Source organism: Scomber scombrus, chromosome 18 (genome assembly GCF_963691925.1).
Source record: "Scomber scombrus chromosome 18, fScoSco1.1, whole genome shotgun sequence".
Lineage (NCBI taxonomy): Eukaryota > Metazoa > Chordata > Actinopteri > Scombriformes > Scombridae > Scomber > Scomber scombrus.
Genome location: NC_084987.1, coordinates 978587 through 996590, shown reverse-complemented (window position 1 = coordinate 996590; position 18004 = coordinate 978587). Strand labels below are relative to the sequence as shown.

General features: G+C 40.4%; 1 protein-coding gene across 1 annotated transcript; it reads left to right on the top strand.

The window, feature by feature from the left end:
• The first annotated feature begins 8284 nt into the window (after positions 1–8284).
• LOC133999030 (keratin, type I cytoskeletal 13-like) lies at positions 8285–14815 on the top strand. The gene is made up of 9 exons (XM_062438141.1): positions 8285–8496; positions 8557–8758; positions 8881–8963; positions 10886–11042; positions 11842–12003; positions 12105–12230; positions 12674–12748; positions 13119–13276; positions 14713–14815. Exons 1-9 carry the CDS (start codon positions 8285–8287, stop codon positions 14813–14815), a joined length of 1278 nt encoding a protein of 425 aa, XP_062294125.1.
• The last annotated feature ends 3189 nt before the right edge of the window (positions 14816–18004 follow it).

The window sequence follows — 18004 nt, the reverse complement described above, 5'->3', positions numbered from 1 at the left end:
TTTGTTCTAGGCAAGGGTTCGATCCTACCAAAGGGAGATAAATACATTAAAAATTGGGTTCAAACTAGTCTTATGATAGGCAGACAGATTCTTCTCAGGAATTGGAAGACAGAGGGGGTGCTGCCTCTCAGAGAATGGACTGCAGAGATGGCCAGAGTTGCAGCTTTCGAAAAAATGTCATACAAGCGATCGGGAAGACTGAATGTGTATACTAAAAAGTGGGGCAAATACCTGTCCTCTCTGGAGGACTACTGACCTGGGAGGTACCATGCGGGAGTGTTGAGCGAGGTGGTGGCTGATAAATCTATGTGGGGAGAATACGCATATTTGAACTGTGTTCATGTCTGGACTGCTGCTGCAGAGGAAGGTTGAACGAGTATCAATGTATTTGTTTATTTTTATCTTTTTGTGGTTTTTTTGCTTTCCCCTTGTTTTCTCTGCCTATTGCATAAAATGTATTTGTGTTAACAACCAAGGCTGACTGTGTGGATAGTGACAACTGGTTTGTCGGGTTAGGGGAGGGGGGTTAAGTATTTGTGATGTTAAGTATATTGCTCTGTAATGTTTTAAAAGACATCAATAAAAACTGTTAATCACAAAAAACAATGTTTAACAGCAGCAGAAAGTTAGGATGGTTGTAAAAGTCAACTTTTCATGGCTGAATCACAAACAGAAAGAACAGGATGTTAGATACGTACATCCAAACATTTTCACAGGTTCTGGATCTAAAATCAAACTGAAGGCAAAAACAAGAACAAGGATCCGAACACTGTATTAAATACAAGACAAGCAATATATAGACACCCAGAGAGCTAAACGGCTGTGGCCCAGCTCCGGCCCGCACCACATGGAATGATGGCACTTGGTCTGCTCCTGTGACCCAGATCTGAGCCACAAGCAAGCCAAAGCAATTCTGTATGTCAACCAACAAAATCCAGTTACACCAGCACTGGCCCACATCCTGAATACACCGACCCGAGAGCAACATATCTTTACCAAAACGGCCTACATTTCATTTGGGATATTTGAGGCCATTTCAGGCTCACTACCATTTACTCTGGACTGGAAGAAGGCCAGCAGTGCTGCATCAGGTGACCCACTTCCATAAGCTTTCTGGAACAGGTGCATTCATTACACAGGTGATTGTGATCTGCATGATTGAGTCAAGCTGCTCTCAAATCGGACCAATCAGAAGCAGAGCTGGAGAACACTGATAGTCCCATACGGAAGACAAAGCACATACCTCTGCACAATTAGAATCAAATAAATCAAAAGCTAAGTTGAATATACATTGAGAGTCACAAAGACTAAAAAAAATGATAAAAACTACAAACACTTCCTGCTGCATACTAAAAGATCCATCTCACCCTTCTTATGACCTGTTTGATGTTCTGCCCTCAGGAAGACGCTACAGACAAATCACAACACGCACCAACAGACTCATGATCAGTTTCCATCCAAAAGCTTTCACTTTACTGAACTCTGCACTAAAGGATGCTGCAGTTAAGGCATCAGAGACAATCCTGTGCAATATTCTTATTTATTTATCTTTTATTATGTGCAATACACCTACCTTTAAACAAGTGCAATACAAGCAACATCTGGCTGTATACGCAGGTACTGTGTATGCATGTTTGAACTTAAATTTGAATTTTACTTTTTTAAGTCTATTTGAGCTCCACTCAGGCATTGTACCTGTACAAAGACAAACTAGTGTATTCTATTCTATTCTATACGGTGCTTCTGGTGTTATCCCTTCCCTGGGTTTACAAAGTATGGTGTGAAACAACGACAGTCCATGATCTCCTTCAGGGCCTTTAAGGACCCGACACACCCCAAACAACAGCCTGAGGAGATACAGGACTCTGAGAACAAGCACCAGCAGGCACAGGAGCAGCTTTTTACCTTCTTAATAATACAAAGACACACACAGACAGACAGACATCAGCCACTCAATTGTTTGACAGTTGAGATTTGCTGGACATGAGTCTGGTCAGTCTGCACAGGTGAATCTGATCATGTGATGGTAGACGCTCAGGTCTGTCATTGTATCATCCAGCTTAGCAAGTCATGCATCACACTGCAGGGAAACCGAGGAGTAAAAGGTTAAGTCTGGGGTGGAGAAACACGTTGGTGAATGTGTGACCTATAAAACACTCTGACTGATCGACAGTTTCACCTTTTCTTTCTCCTGCTTTCCTGTCAGTGTCGTTAATGTGGTTTGTTACAGTCTGGATCAAGGTGTGCGCTGGGTGTGTGGTTTCACAAAGGCTGGAATGGGGAGAGGCTGCATGTACGCACACACACACACACACACACACACACACACATACACACACACACACACACACACACACACACACACACACACTTTCAGGGAAATGACAGCTACCTTACAACCAAGCCAAAGTAAACCATACATTCTGACAGGTGAGTTGTGTGTTAATATGTTGATACCATTAATGTGAGATGCAAGCTATGAAAGTACAAAGTAAAGTTGAAATCAAAGTTTTGGATGGAGGAGGCTACACTACATTAGTCTAAACTGCAGTTTACTCCACAAATGACCTCTGAAGTAACATCTCTACTGCAGAGGAGACTGAACACAGTTAATGATAATAAGAGGCCGAACTGGACTGAAGGCATTTTGGGTTTTGATGCATATTAACAGTAAAACAGGCAGATTTACATCAGCTATAACTGAAACTCTACACACACACACACACACACACACACACACACACACACACACACACACACACACACACACACACACACACACACACACACACACTTTAATAAAATGTACTTTCTGGAACTGCTTTGGGGCTTTTTCATACTATCAGCTATCAGTACCTCCCACTTAAAAAGCCTGATGCTGTCTTTATGTAAATCTCAGGAACATTGCACACATCTATATAATCAGGAACTTTAACATTTCACATTTATATATTGCAGGTTTATTTACACAGAGATTGTTTATTGTATATAGTATTTCATTTTATATATATTTTATTTTGTACTGCATCATTCGCATCCAGCCTCTCTTCTCTCCTCCCACTTCATCCAATCACCATAGCTTCTCATTCATAAACAGTCCTCTTCCTCTTTATCTCTTGTGCCCGCCGCCTTAAATCCACCTATCAGCACAAACTTTAATAAATCATTCATCTCATATTTATGTTGCAGATTCTGTGTTTTATTATTTGTCGGACATCTACGTAATTGTTTGTAGCACGTCTGTCTAGAGGGGTGGGAAATTAATTTTCACAAAGGGTCACATGAGAAACTGGGTGTGTTGTTAGGCTGAACTCAATTCTGCAAAGTATTCATTGTGTGATCCATCATTTCCTATTGACTTCACACGGGCCGGTCAGGGACAGCCAAAGGGCCAGATGTGGCCCAGGAACCTACGATGCCCAGGTCTGATCTAGAACATCTAGATATCTTTATTACTTTTTCAATTTATACAAGAAAAGCGTTGTACAAAAACATAAAAGTGCCTCATACAACACAGAACATGGTGAACAAAAACCCCCGCAAACAAAAAGACTCATAAGTAAAAAAATAAATTCAAAGAAGATTAATATGAAATACAGAAATATGTAACAACATACAGTAAGGGGGAAAACAAAAAACAAACATGCAACAGCATTAAAAGCTCAAATTGACAGTTGAAGGAATACGTCAGCAGATATTCAGGCATTGCAGTGTTACTATAAGGTGTTTGGTTCTTTCTAGGAATGTCTGACCAGATAAATCCATAGAGGCCCTTCTGTGCACTCTCCATACCAATATCATTCAAAAAGGGGTTCCAAGTTTTATAAAATAACAGGTTTGTCCTTAAGCCAGTAGGTCATTGCTTCCATTATACTCTGTAACCACTGTGAGAGTTTAGGAGGTTTGTCAGAGATCCACTGAAGTAGGATGCACCGTCTGGCATCAAACAGAAGAACATCAAGCAGGCTCAGCATACAAGGTTTTACATTCAGTGCAGGATGTAATCCAAGGATGTAATTACAAGAATAACATGAATTAAAAACACTTTATGAAGCAGACTGTGTTTCTTGATGATTCACAGAGGATGGAGCACAGATTCAAATTTTGGCACAACACGATGAAGAGACTGAATAGATGATTAATGGGAGGGTGGGGGTCGGAAATGTGCTGGTTTTAAAAGTGTTCATCCATGTTTCATCAAAATATTTAACAAATAAATGAAGGCATCCACGCAGAGCCGAGCTTAAACCGGTTTTAACCCATAACTTTCATTTCACTTGCAGGGTCCACACCAACAACATGATGCACCTCAATGATTTATTAAGAAAAACAGTTGATGAGCAGAGTTCTTCTGTTGCCAACTGTGTTTTGGGGGGCATGTAGGAACTAGCACCCAGGAAGCGTGGACCCCCTCAGGACCCGATGAAGGAGTACAAGAGCGGAAGGGGGAAGAGAAATATTTACCTGAAACATACTTATACAGAACTATAATTATGTCTTATAATTGGGATGATCATTCCTCCATTTTTCTTTGACTGGTGCATGTCTTTTCATTTCTGTCTGATAATGTTTGTCTTTTTTATTTATGTGTTCGAAATAAACTAAAAAGAAAAAAAAATGTTGCTTTTAAAAAACTTGTTTACAAAATTGAGAACTTTTAGTTGGAGGACCAGATTTGGTCCACGAGCCTCTGTTTGCCTACCGCTGATTTACAAGTTGTTGAGTAATTCACTCATCCAGCAGAACGTATTTCTGATTACATTATTGTGAGACTGCTCCTTAAAAATAGTGTTATGATTATTTTGTCAGACAGCCTACGCTAACAGGCTTCATGCCAGAATGAGCACCAATCAGCAGCTGCACCGGCGCCGCAGGAGATTTGCATACAGACAGTCTCTGACCTCACTCTGAACCTGTGCCAGCAGGAGCTTCATGTGTGATTGCACAAGCTAAAGTTACAGTTTTTGAAGCAGGTAGTTAACCTCTTTTCACAGTTCATTTGAGTATTTTCATCTTTTATACATAAAATTATGCAAAAAAATCGAAACACTCGCTGTGCACAACAAAGCAAAACAACCAATTGATTTTGCTCATAATTGCACATTTAGACAGGACAACTCATCAGGGTGTAGCTCATACAGGTCATCCTCAACCTCTTAGGCCTTTTTCCTTTTTATAAATGTACTCATGATCAAAAACAACTCTTTACTGTAAAAGTGAAAACAGATTTCTACAAAGTAATGTCAACTCATTAAAAATATATAATGTAAAATAGGTGATTGCAAAAATATTCAAGTCAGTATCTAGTAGTTGATATATAACATGCTGCTGTTTCTCATGAAACGCTCCCACTCATACTACACATTTCTATTCTTAGATTTAATCATCTGCACACAAATAAATGTAGTTTTTAATTCATCATATTCACCGCTGGTTTCTTTTTTACATTTGCATGTCATCATTAGTTGCAAGCTAGTCTTAAAAAAACTCTTTATGAATTATTTAGTCAGGTTCTCCACAGCATCCATAGATAAAAACTAACAGCAAGAAATCACCTCATGTATTTGTCTTTTAAATTCATTTATTCGCTTTCTTGTTTGTTTGTTTGTAATTGTTCAAGCTAACATTAATGTTGTTGAAGCAGTAAGTTGTTGACGTATTTATACAAATCCAGCTTGTGAAAAACTGTCGTAATAGTAATTGTATAAATTACAGACATTTTCTGTGCATGACAAAGCTGTAACTTTCCCTAACTGCTGCTCAGTGGAGTGTCGGGTCCGTTTAAAATAAAGAGCACCAGCCAAACCAGCTGAAAACCAGAATTTAATTATTTTCCAGGACAACACATTGGCACAAACAAAGTTACTGTTATTGTAAGATTTACAGTTTTTTCCTTATTTCTGAAATGTTTCAGATTTTAGTTAACGTATGTTTTTTCTCTCAGTTCATTCTAAAAATTTGAAAAACATTGGCTTAAGAATCCAGTTCAAGATCTAATTGAATCCTTTATGGGTTAGATAGCGTTAGCGTTGTCAGACCATTTTACACGACCAGCTACAGACAGCACAGAACTCAGCTGCTCGACGTTCATTAGAAGAAACTGGTTTAAACATTTCACCCCAGTTTAAGCCTCTTTACACTGTGACCCTGCGTCCTCATGTGGGGACATTACTGCTGTTGACCTCATTGGTACAAACCAGGCGGGGAGCTCCGGTCCTCTGAAATGAGGCCAACGCGAAAGTAACGTAAAACTGCATTCTATCAAAAGGCCACCAGGGGGCGACCGTTTTGGTGTCAAAAGGACTTCCGTCTCTATACAAGTCAATGGAGAATTCACCAACTTCTCACTTGATTTCTAACCTCAGTAAACGTTTTCAAAATGTGTTTATGGTGTCAATCGCTAGTTTAAAGCCTTCTTCAATGCAGTATGATGTTCATTTGGGACATTTTGGCCTCCCTGATTTTATATGTGACGATAAAGCAGGGTATGCATTAGGGCGTGGCTACGTGGTGATTGACAGGTTGATTGGTTCACAGGTTCAGGAGGGCGCCCATATAAGTAGAATCTGTGTTTTTATTTTTCCCAGCATGCACCTGAAATTTTCAAGATGGCGCTTCTCAGATCCGATACTATTGGCCTCCGAGCAGCAGTCCACAAACCAATGGGTGACGTCACGGATGTTACGTCCATATCTTAAATACAGTCTATGGTACACACCTTTTTGTGCCACCTAGTGGCAGCAAAGAGCACATTACATCAATCAGTGTAAAACCCAGATGGCAGCTTCCCAATACCAGAGGCTGCAGTTTCAGGACCGCATTTCTAGGACCCTAGCTTTAAAGGTTTATTCCACCCAAATACTACTTTCAACCATGCAATTCAACTTGGTTGCTAAGATGTGCATGTTTGTGTAATTAACATAATTAACTCATTATCAGGTAAAATAAAGATGGAATCATATGCTATGCTCTTTGCACAGTATCATTAGATTAAAGTTTGTTTTTTTAAAAGCAGTTTTTAATTTTTTTCCCCATATGTTGTCATGCTTGAAAGGACCTAAATAGAACACTTTAAGTTGAATTATTATAAGCAAATTATTTAAAAAGATCACAGTAACCATGATCAGTATGAGCAGTTTCCAGTCTGACTCCTCATTATATCTTCATTCATCACATCATTAGATCTTCTATCGCTGTGTGATTCTCCCCGAGGCTGAGTCGGCAACTTCCTTTGCATCTAAACTCAAGACATACTTTTACCACACCGCCTTCCCTGATTTTATTTCAGTTTACTTTTAACTGGTTTACTATTTTTAATTATTTATCAGACTGGCTTTTTATGTTCATTTCTCTGAGTGTTATATGCAAAGAACTTTGTTTTGATAAGTACTTTATCATTAAAGATATTATTGATTTTATTTAATTAATTTTCATGGCATTGTTACCAATACAGTAAAAATACTGCTTGAGAAATCCTCCTACAATAAAAGTACATACATATTATGAGCTTGATGTAGTTAGAATAGAAAATATATATATATATAAAATAAAGTATTGCAGTATTGGATCCTCCTCTGTGAGCTAGATAGTGTTTAGGGAGTTGATTGTATTCAAATTAAGGATCTAAAGTCAGAGTATTGCTGTACAGACTGTAAAGCCTCCTGAGGCAAATTTGTTGTGATACTGTTCTGTACAAATACCTGACTTGACTCTACTTGACTATCAAACATTTAAGGTTTGCACAAACACACAAATTTGCATGTGGTAACAGAAACTGTTTCCTTTAATCTGAAATATGTGTAAAACAAAAGCTGTCAAAAACAAGGTGATTATAAAAGCAGTCATTAACTTTAACCTATTGCAGAATAATTACACATACACCCATTCATTCCACAGAGGTTAACTGACATTTACAAAAGCTGCAGCTCAGCTTTCCTTAAGTATACTTTTGTAAATGATCTAAGATTTATGACTGGCTTGAACTTTCCCTTCCTGTTTCAACAGCTTTGCTAAAATAACTGTCTTCATGGTAATTACCTTCCAAAGGTCACGCATCGCCTGCAGCTTCTGGCGATCTTACAGTCTGGCATTGATATCTGTCACGCAAGGTAACAATTTTGAATGTTACAGTTTTCCCTGCCGGTCCCCCGCCACACCCAGGACAGGTCACCTGTGCACATACCTGCTGCCAGCCTTTTCGGTCTTTAAAAAGGAGGCGAGAGGCATTCAGCACCTCACTCTCCACTCTGTGTTGTCTCAGCCACATAGAAACACAGCCTCCACCATGGCCACTACCTTTGTCTCTTCATCCAGATCCATCAGGAGCTCCGGCGGCTCCATGATTGGCGGCTCCATGATGGGCGGCGGAGGCCGTATGTCCATGAGAGCCGGGAGTGTGTATGGAGGAGCAGGAGGATCAGGTGTTCGCATCTCCTCAGCCTCAAGTGGAGGCATGGGCATGGGCATGGGCATGGGCATGGGCATGGGCGGTGGTATGTGTGTCAGTGGCGGCGGCGGCGGCGGCTTCGGCTTCGGTGGCGGCATGTCTTCCTCCAGCTTCGGTGTTAACGGCAACGAGAAGTTCACCATGCAGAACCTGAATGACCGTCTGGCCTCCTACATGGCCAAGGTGTCAACCCTGCAGACAGCCAACGCTGACCTGGAGCTGAAGATCAGGCAGTACATGGACAGCAGGGTCACCTACACCTCCAGAGACTACACCTCCTTCTTCGGCGTCATCGGTGACATCACAGCCAAGGTAAGACCCAGAAATGTGTTAGAAAGGTACATCTATCATCTGTATGTCTGTAGATACCACATTGAGAATTGAGAGATGAGACATTTGATGAGGTAGTGATGGTCATGTGTGTCTGACTCCAGATCGAGGCCGCCATCAGGGTGAATGGCGCCATCCACCTCAGCATCGACAACGCTCGCCTGGCCGCAGACGACTTCAGGGCAAAGTGAGTACAAACACACAGAAGTACTCATGTTCCTGTTGTTGTAGTGGAAATACCTGGACTACTAGCAGCAGTAGTTGTACAATATAGTGGTCACCAATCCTGCTCCTGGAGAGCTACTGCCCTGCATGTTTTAGGTGTCTCCCCACTCTAACACTCCTGATTCTAATAATGAACTCGTTATCAAGCCCTTGGCAAACTTCAGCTGCTTGATAACGAGTTCATTAGTAGAATCAGGTGTGCTAGAGTGGAGAGATACCTAAAACATGCAGGGCAGTAGCTCTCTAAGAGCAGGGTTGGAGACTACTGTTGTAGAAGTTTTAACTGTAGTGACTGTAACAGAAACTGCATTAAGACATTAAACTTAGTAGTGATACTAGTATCACCTGCTAGGAGCTATAATAGTGGTATCTGTAGTATTAGACTATCAGACAATCCTCTGAAGAACAGCAGTGGTTTAAATGATGCTGGCCTCTAACAGTCTCACCTGATTATAGATCTCTATCAGTTCTTACTAGATCTGATTAAACAACCTGATTATAGATCTCTATCAGTTCATGGGGTACAGTCCAGACCTCCTTGAGATAACATTTGTGATTTGGCGCTATATAAATAAGGATTGATTGATGTGTGGGTGACAGCGGTCAGAAAGTCTCACCGTGCTTCACTCTGATGGAGCCACTTCCCCCCTCAGGCCTCCACCTGTTCACAATCCTTTTATTAAAAAAGACAAACAGGCTCCAACTCGTTGTGAGAGTTGTGTTTGTAGTTTGAGGCGGATGAATGAGACCTTTATTAAATCTGGCACTGCTGACTGATGTTCGACTTAATATGACCCACATCCTTTATTTACATTCAGTATAAATCCATGAGGAAATTTATCAAAAGACTTTTGAAATATTCAGTTTTGAATAAATAAATAAGATGTAAAAACATAATGCTACTTAACTTTGTGTCATGTTTTATATCATAATGTCACTTTTCATGCCAAAGCGAGCAACTGCTACCAAACTAAGCCAGTTAATTTTAAAATAAGATGATTTACAAATATAAAACATAAATATTATTGTATATATGAATTATGTAATGGATTACATTAGTGTAAGAACCTTCGTACTAATGCTAGCTGCTACCTGGACTGACTGCAAACTGTCTTATTAGTACAAGTAGTAAACTAGAAGTTGATGTAGAAACAGTAGTAATGTTACAAGTAAAAGCTGCAGTCTGCACTAGTAGTAGTAGTAGTAGGTAGTAGTAGTAGTGCTAGTAGTTAGTATTAGTACTGGTAGGTAGTAGTAGTACTAGTAGTTAGTATTAGTACTGGTAGGTAGTAGTAGTACTAGTAGTTGCAGTTACAGATGTACTAGTAGCTGAAAGTAGTTTGACGACCAACTCTTCCTTTGATAAAAAGCATACTGCAGAAACACCATAAACCGTATAAACACTTTATATATCAGTGCCAAGTTACATTTTTAAAAGTTATACAGTAAATTATATAAACAGGAAAGAATTTTTTTTGATAGTTTAGCACAAATTGAAATCCTGGATTAAGACATTTATTAACATTAGCATAGCAGAGTTGGTTGATTTAGAATTACTTTAACATTGTTGTTGCTATAGCTAACACTAACAGGCTACTATCTAGCTACTAGCAGCTGTTGCTACTTGTTTTAAATCTATTTAATAACGAACACTTTGAGATGGTTTCATACTTTCAGAAACAACATTTTAGAAACATATTTTATTAACATAAACTATCATCCAGCTCCTCCAAGTGCTTCTGCTTCAGCATATGCAGTAAAATAATAAACTGTAGTTATGAATAAGACTGTGGTGCCGATGTTGCTTCAGTTACTGTCGTTTTTATTGTGAATCTGACACACAGCAGTTTCTATAATGTCTGTCCACGTTTCCACCTGCTGCAGGTTCGAGAACGAGATGACCATGCGTCAGTCCGTGGAGGCCGACATCGCCGGGCTGAGGAGAGTCCTCTCCGAAATGACTTTGGCCAAGAAGGACTTCACCCTGCAGATGGAGGGCCTGAAGGAGGAGCTGCTCTTCCTCAAGAACAACCACAAGGAGGTCCGTGAAGCACCAAAACGGTTTTATTTACCTCTTGAATGTTGCACTGTTTGTGTTTTATTTATATTTCTATATAAGCAGAAGGTCTTCAAGGCTCCTCTTGATTTCTGGTTACTGAGGCACAAGTCGGGTTTGGTCTAAATTGTATTCAGTCTAATTGGGTCCAGTTCTGTTAAGAGTAGGTCTGGGCATCGGTACTCCATTCCTTTAAGGCAGTGGTCACCAACCCTGCTCCTGGAAAGCTACTGCCCTGCATGTTTTAGGTGTCTCCCCACTCTAACACTCCTGATTCTAATAATGAACTTGTTACCAAGCTTCAGCTGCTTGTGGACGGATCGCTCTGTCTGTTTTTCGTCGGACAGATTTGAGATTCAGCAGCTGATAAAAAGCTCAAACTGGAACATTTAGTTGGTAGATTATAAACTTGATTTTAACTTTTTATTTTCAGCACATATACTGTATATAAGAAAGAATTCTCCATTGACTTGTATAGAGACGAAAGTCCTTTTGACATCATAACGGTCGCCCCCTGGTGGCCTTTTGATAGAATGCAGTTTTAACTTACTTACACGTTGGCATCATTTCAGAGGACCGGAGCTCCCCGCCTGGTTCAGCATCAAACTGCTGCTTCAGGAGTCAAAAAGTCGATTAGTCATGACCTTTGATCCTAAATTTCTTTGGGAATCCTTTTGGGGATCTCTGTAGAATAAGTAGCTGTTTCACTTAATTAAAAAATGTATATATTTATGTGTATTTCATGTGTGTTTGTGTGTTTGTGTGTGTGTGTGTGTGTGTGTAGGAGCTGGTGGTGATGCGCGGACAGATTTCCGGTCAGGTGAACGTGCAGGTCGACGCCGCTCCAGCAGAAGACCTCAGCAGGGTCATGGCTGAAATCAGAGAACACTACGAGTCCATCACAGCCAAGAACCAGAGAGAACTGGAGGTCTGGTTTACCACCAAGGTAACGGCGTGACATCACTTCCTGTAGCCACAGAGATTACATGTACAAGTCATGGATGTAACCTGTGTGTGTGTGTGTGTGTGTGTGTGTGTGTGGTGCAGTCAGAGGCGCTGAGCAAAGAGGTGATCACACAGACAACCAGCCTGCAGACATCGAGGTCAGAGGTCACAGAGGTAAAACGGACGCTGCAGTCTCTGGAGATCGAGCTCCAGTCCATGTTGGGAATGGTAAATATGTTTTCATATCTCTTATAATCATAATAGTAATAACTTCCTTGTCAGGCACCTTGTAAAAACAGAGTCAACAAAGTGCTTTGACAGACAAAGGAAAGGCAGAGAGCTGTCATTTTATGATTTTGGCACTTCTTTTTTTCTTGAGCATTTTAAAAACTCAGCAGTAGATGATTTGAGAGCTTTTGAAGGATTGTAAAACAACAGAGTCTACAAACCATTTAGAGCTTTAAAAAACAGAAAAAGAAGCTTAAAATCTCTTCAGGGAGCCAATGAAGTAAATCTGCTCACTTTCATTTATTTTAGTTAAAAATCTCGCAGCACAATTTTGAACGAGTGATGCTTCGGTAGTCCAGTAAAAGCAGCACAGCAGTCGTCCAGTCTGTTAGACATAAAAGGCTGATATTATATTAACGGAGCTTCCTGTGTTTGCTCTGCAGAAAGCGTCGCTGGAGGGAAGTCTGGCTGAGACACAGAGCCGCTACGCCATGCAGCTCTCCAGCTACCAGATGCAGGTGAGAAACAGGAACAGACACCTGAGCTTTGGGTCAAATTGACCCCGCCTATTTTGACTGTTCCTTCTTTCCTCCCTTCCTTCCTTCTGTCCTTCCTCCCTCCCTCCTTCTCTTTCTTTCCTTCCTCTTTCCTCCCTTCCTTCTTTCCTCCCTCCCTCCTTCTCTTTCTTTCCTCTGTCCTTCTCCCTTTCTTTCCTTCCTTCCTCCCTTCCGTCCTCTCTCCTTTACTTCCTTCTTCCTCCCTTCCATCCTTCCTTCCTCCCTCCCTTCCTTCCATCTTCCTCCCTTCCATCCTTCCTTGACTCGAATACAACAGGAGGGTTAACTTTATATGTTTCTTTAACCCGGGACTCTTCCTCTTGACCCCCAGGTGACGTGCCTGGAGGAGCAGCTCGCCCAGCTGAGAGCCGACCTGGAGCGTCAGGGACGCGAGTACCAGATGCTGCTGGACATCAAGACCAGGCTGGAGATGGAGATCACAGAGTACAGGAGGCTGCTGGACGGAGAGGCCAGCAGCAGCAGCAGCAGGTGAGACTCATGTCCTCCACAGATTATCATATTAATAACGTGTGGTTAGTTAGTATATAGAGTGTATAAACAGTGTAGAAGTGATGAAGTAGTTAGTGTTGTAGTCAAGACCGAGACCAAACTAATGCGAGACCATTTTCAAGACTTAATCATAATAATCATGTCAAGCACAGACCAGGTGGACTCAAATGCAGAGACAGGGACACAGGGATGAAGAGTTCTCAGTAGTTTAATCGGTCCAGAAGTCAAAAACCGGGAAATCCAAAACACAGGGCAGAAGTACAAAATCACTAGGCAAAACTCAGAATCCTAAAGGTAAAACTGGTCGATAACACTAAGAAGATATATTGATATGAATGCCAGAACTCTGACACGAAACTTACATGAAACTGACCAGACGATCTGGCCCAGAAGGGAAAGAGCACCCCACATATAAACCCTGGATAATAACGAGGCACAGGTGTAACACATTAAGGGAAGGGAGGCAAACAGGAGGGGAGGAAGCTAGACAAGACAAGGGGAAACACACCAAAATAAAACAGGAAGTAGACAAGACAAAAACTAAACCTACAAAATACCTAAAAACACTACCGGGCCCTGACATTTAGGAATGTTAGTAAAATACAAATGAATGTACAGTAGGGCTGTGCAATAGGATGATATCAGATATGAGAGTAAAACGTCCACAGTGTCATATTTTGCTCTTTATGGCAGTATTTTTCATTATTTGGAGTCCGTCCATCTTTTGTGTGGATTATATTGTTAAAACTTTCAAAGTAAAATAAGTTATTGGTTGCATTTGAAGTTGGTGGAAGTTTTACACTCAATCACAGTAAACATAAAAGATGTCAGTGCAGCTTTGGTCTCGACTGGTCCTGAGATAAAAATCTGAGTCCAGCTCATCCAAGACCAAGACTGACCTCAAGTACTACAACACTAGAAGTAGTAGATCATTAAGTCATTAATCAGTAAGATTCAGATCAGACAACTTTATTGATCTCAAGGAGGGCAATAAACTACAAATCCAATATGTTACTTGTTAAAAGCATCAATAACAAACAGAGGTAAGATAAAGATAACTAATAAATAAATAATGATTAGGAAATGAGGAGTCAGTAAAGTGGTAAGTAAATAAACAGCAAATAAATAATTAATGAGTAAATAATCAAGTAAATTAGCAGCAGGTATAAGTGGAAAATAAACTAATAATTAATAAGTATTTAAGTGTAACTAGTAAGTAATTTAGTAGTTCTTAATGAGTTAGTCAGCAATAAGTAATTAAACAGAATTTAGACTCAAGATGGGAAATAAAATAAACTCAACAGAAATATGATCATTTAATAAATTAAATAAAATCTTAATAATAATTCTTCAAATCTATTTCAATGTTTTGGTTTCTGTTGTCTGACTGAGGTGTTTTCTGATTGGTCCGACAGCTCGTCCATGTCCACCACAACCAAGCGGATAGTGACGGTGACAGAGAAGATCGGTGGAATTAGTTCCTCGTCTTCGTCCTCATCCTCATACATGGTGCGCTGAGACTCTGCAGTGGGCGACCAATCAAACATCGGTGTTCACTGAGGTCCACCCGAAAAAGCCAAAGCAATAAAACCCAAGACCTAATGAACACGTACCTGTGTGCCTGTCTTTATTTACACTGTGTGATGTTGTGCTGTTGCCATGGTTACCCGCGGTATCGAATGAACATTAAGCTCTGGATTTTCTGTTAGAGGTATAAAAAAAAGTATGTAGTAAATATTAAATGAGAAAGTGGCAGAAAAATAAATACTAAGTGAATCATTTTTAAGTATATAGAAACAAAACAGTGGCTCACCCTCAGATCAGCTGGAGCAGTACTGCCAGTCCAAAGTTATGATCTTCCAAAAGGTGCCCAGGTGTCAGGAACACAGATACATGTTGAGCCACGGCAGCACCGCCCTAGAGCACACGATGCAGTATACTTACCTCGCTCTAATCATGACTGCATCAGGGAGTTTCAGCATGGCAGTGAATGCACTAAAAGAAAAGGCCTGCAGACACTCTACGCTATAAAAACAACATTTCACAAAATAAACATCCATAATTACAATCTGCATAATTCAGCCTATTGCGCTGTATGGAAGTGAGGTCTGGGCTCCACTCAGTATGCATGACTACACCACACGGGACAAGCATCCAACTGAAGCTCTACATGCACAATTCTGCAGATCTGTATTAAATGTTCAATCAAAAACACCCAACAATGCATGTAGGGCAGAATTAGGCTGTTTTCCATCAGCTCCATCAATCCAAAAAAGAAGTTTAAAATTCTGGATGCACCTAAACAACAGTCCCAACAACACACTCCAATCTGAGACACTTAGAACCAAAGAGATGAACCCTGAGAAGAGTCTTCTGTGCCAGCTGAAGCTAACTTACCCAGTATCAAACACTAATACACACCAAGCCCAGTACAGCCCTGCTTCCCTCGCACCAATTAGAGTCAGATAGAGATAGATAGATAGATAGACATTACTTTATAGTCAGAAAGGTCTTACATGCAACACTAATACACAAAAACAGTGCAACAGACAAAACAGTGACAAATCAAACTCTACAAACAACATGCACATTAGTTTCCCTTCAGCTGGTCCTTGATCTGGACTTAGATTCAGTGTTTAGCATAAGGAGGAAAGCTTCAGGCTGATCTTATTCTGAAGTTCTTTGTTTAAAACATGGTTGTGATTAGAGATGATGTTGTTAGCCAGCCTTAGCATGTTGTTGTGAGGCTGTTTCATAGAGTTAAGGTTGTAGACAGACTCTTGAACCTTACGATGTTGCAGTATTTTAAGTTGCTCATTATGACTGAGGTGAAGAAAAGAAGGAAACCAGTCAGTGCCTGCTAATCTACACATTGTCCAGTAGGTGGCAGCAATGCACCTACCTGTTACCAGACCAGCAGGGATATGTAATCCCTCCAGTGTGTTCTGGGTCTCCTCCCAGTTGGACGTACCTGGAACCAGGGTTATTATAGGTGTGAAAGTTGAATTAGTTTTTCTTTTTATTTAGATTTTCAGTTTGATTTGTTTATTCCAGTTTAGTTGTTTTAGTGTAGTTTTTATGTAGTTAGTCTTAGTTTGAATGTTTCAGGTATCAGGAGGAAAGCCTTGATTAGTAGAAGCCAGTGGTGTGCACAGATAGACACTAGGTCCTTTGCCCTCTGGACCAAGCAAGTGCCCTTTTGAAAAAAGTTCGGGTTTTTTGTTGTTGTTGTTTTTGTTTCGAACAGTGTACTGTATGTGACCCATGTTCACATGATCATCTATAAATGCTCGACGGTTAATAATGTCTGGAGATATGCGGAAGACTCCCGTATCCCACCGGGATATAATCATTTGTGTCCGGTGAAATCTATCACTTGGCGTGTGAGCGTGAGAGCAGCTTGTAATGCATGTGTCTCACGGCCAATGCCTGAGACTTGAGAGGTCTGAAATGTATTTGGTATCCATGGCAACCACCGACTTGTCTGTAAAGATTTGATTTCCATCACAAACTGAAGGTTGTAAATTCAGATATTTTCGGGTTGTAAGCATTTACTTTACACTGTTATGAAAATGCAACAGAGTTTTTCCGCTGAAAACATTATTAATATATAACCGCTGCTGCAAAGACTGGAACTCTTGTCTTTTGCATTAATGACAGACACGCTGCCCGTTACGCCACCGCTTCTGTTCTGCGTGATGATGTGACAGCCCAATATGTTTCCTAATACGGAAGATAGATTGGTGTCAGATAATTTCTAACTAACAAACTGACGCTAATGCATTCACTGAGGAAAGATTATGAAGATATAATACACCTTTATGACACGTTACCCCCCAACACCCCCATATATTATTCTACATTGTTTCAAGTTTGAATTATTTCTTCAAATAACTAAACTGTCTTTACTTATCAATAACAGACTTCCAGATGTCTTAGAAGTGGATCAGAGTTGATTTATTGTCCAGATGGAAATAAAGAAGATCTCTCATTAAGACTTTTTAAAGTGAAGCAACTAAAGCTGTGTTTCACATTCAGAGGTTAGAGGCTGAGCTGCAGGGTTGAGTGGAGGTGTGTGGGGACGTTTATTTGTGCTGTTGAACGTAACCGCTGTGAAACAATCAGAAAATAACGTGTTATTGATCTGATTCAGCGGCTTTCTGTCAGCGCTCCCTCTCTTCATTCACTCTCTAGGTCGCTCGACCGCAGCGTCAGTCCATCCGGTGTTTCGGTTTAACTGGTGACCGTGTTAACTGGTGACTGTCTCACTTTACAAGATACGTTACGAGAGGTGAATGAGTCTTCTGAACAAAATGTAACTGTAGTGTAACTTAGATAGTAAACACAGATGAGCATCTATTTAAAAAGGATTAAACTACTAAAGGCTTTTAAGAGAACACCTACAAAGTCACCATTTAACACGGTCACCAATAAAGCTGAAACACCGGCTCTGTGTCTACCTCTGTATCCGCTTACTGACGGAGCACCTCTGTCCCTGTTCAGTGTCCAGACCTTTAACACAGAACAGTGAAGATGAATAAAGTAATAACCGGGGAGGTTAACATTAGCCTCTGCTCTGTCTCAGCGGGGAAGAGCTGAGTCCTCCATCAGACACAGGTGGATTATATATATATATATATATATATATATATATATATATATATATGTATATATCTCAGTTTATATAATTAATGCGAAACACTAGTT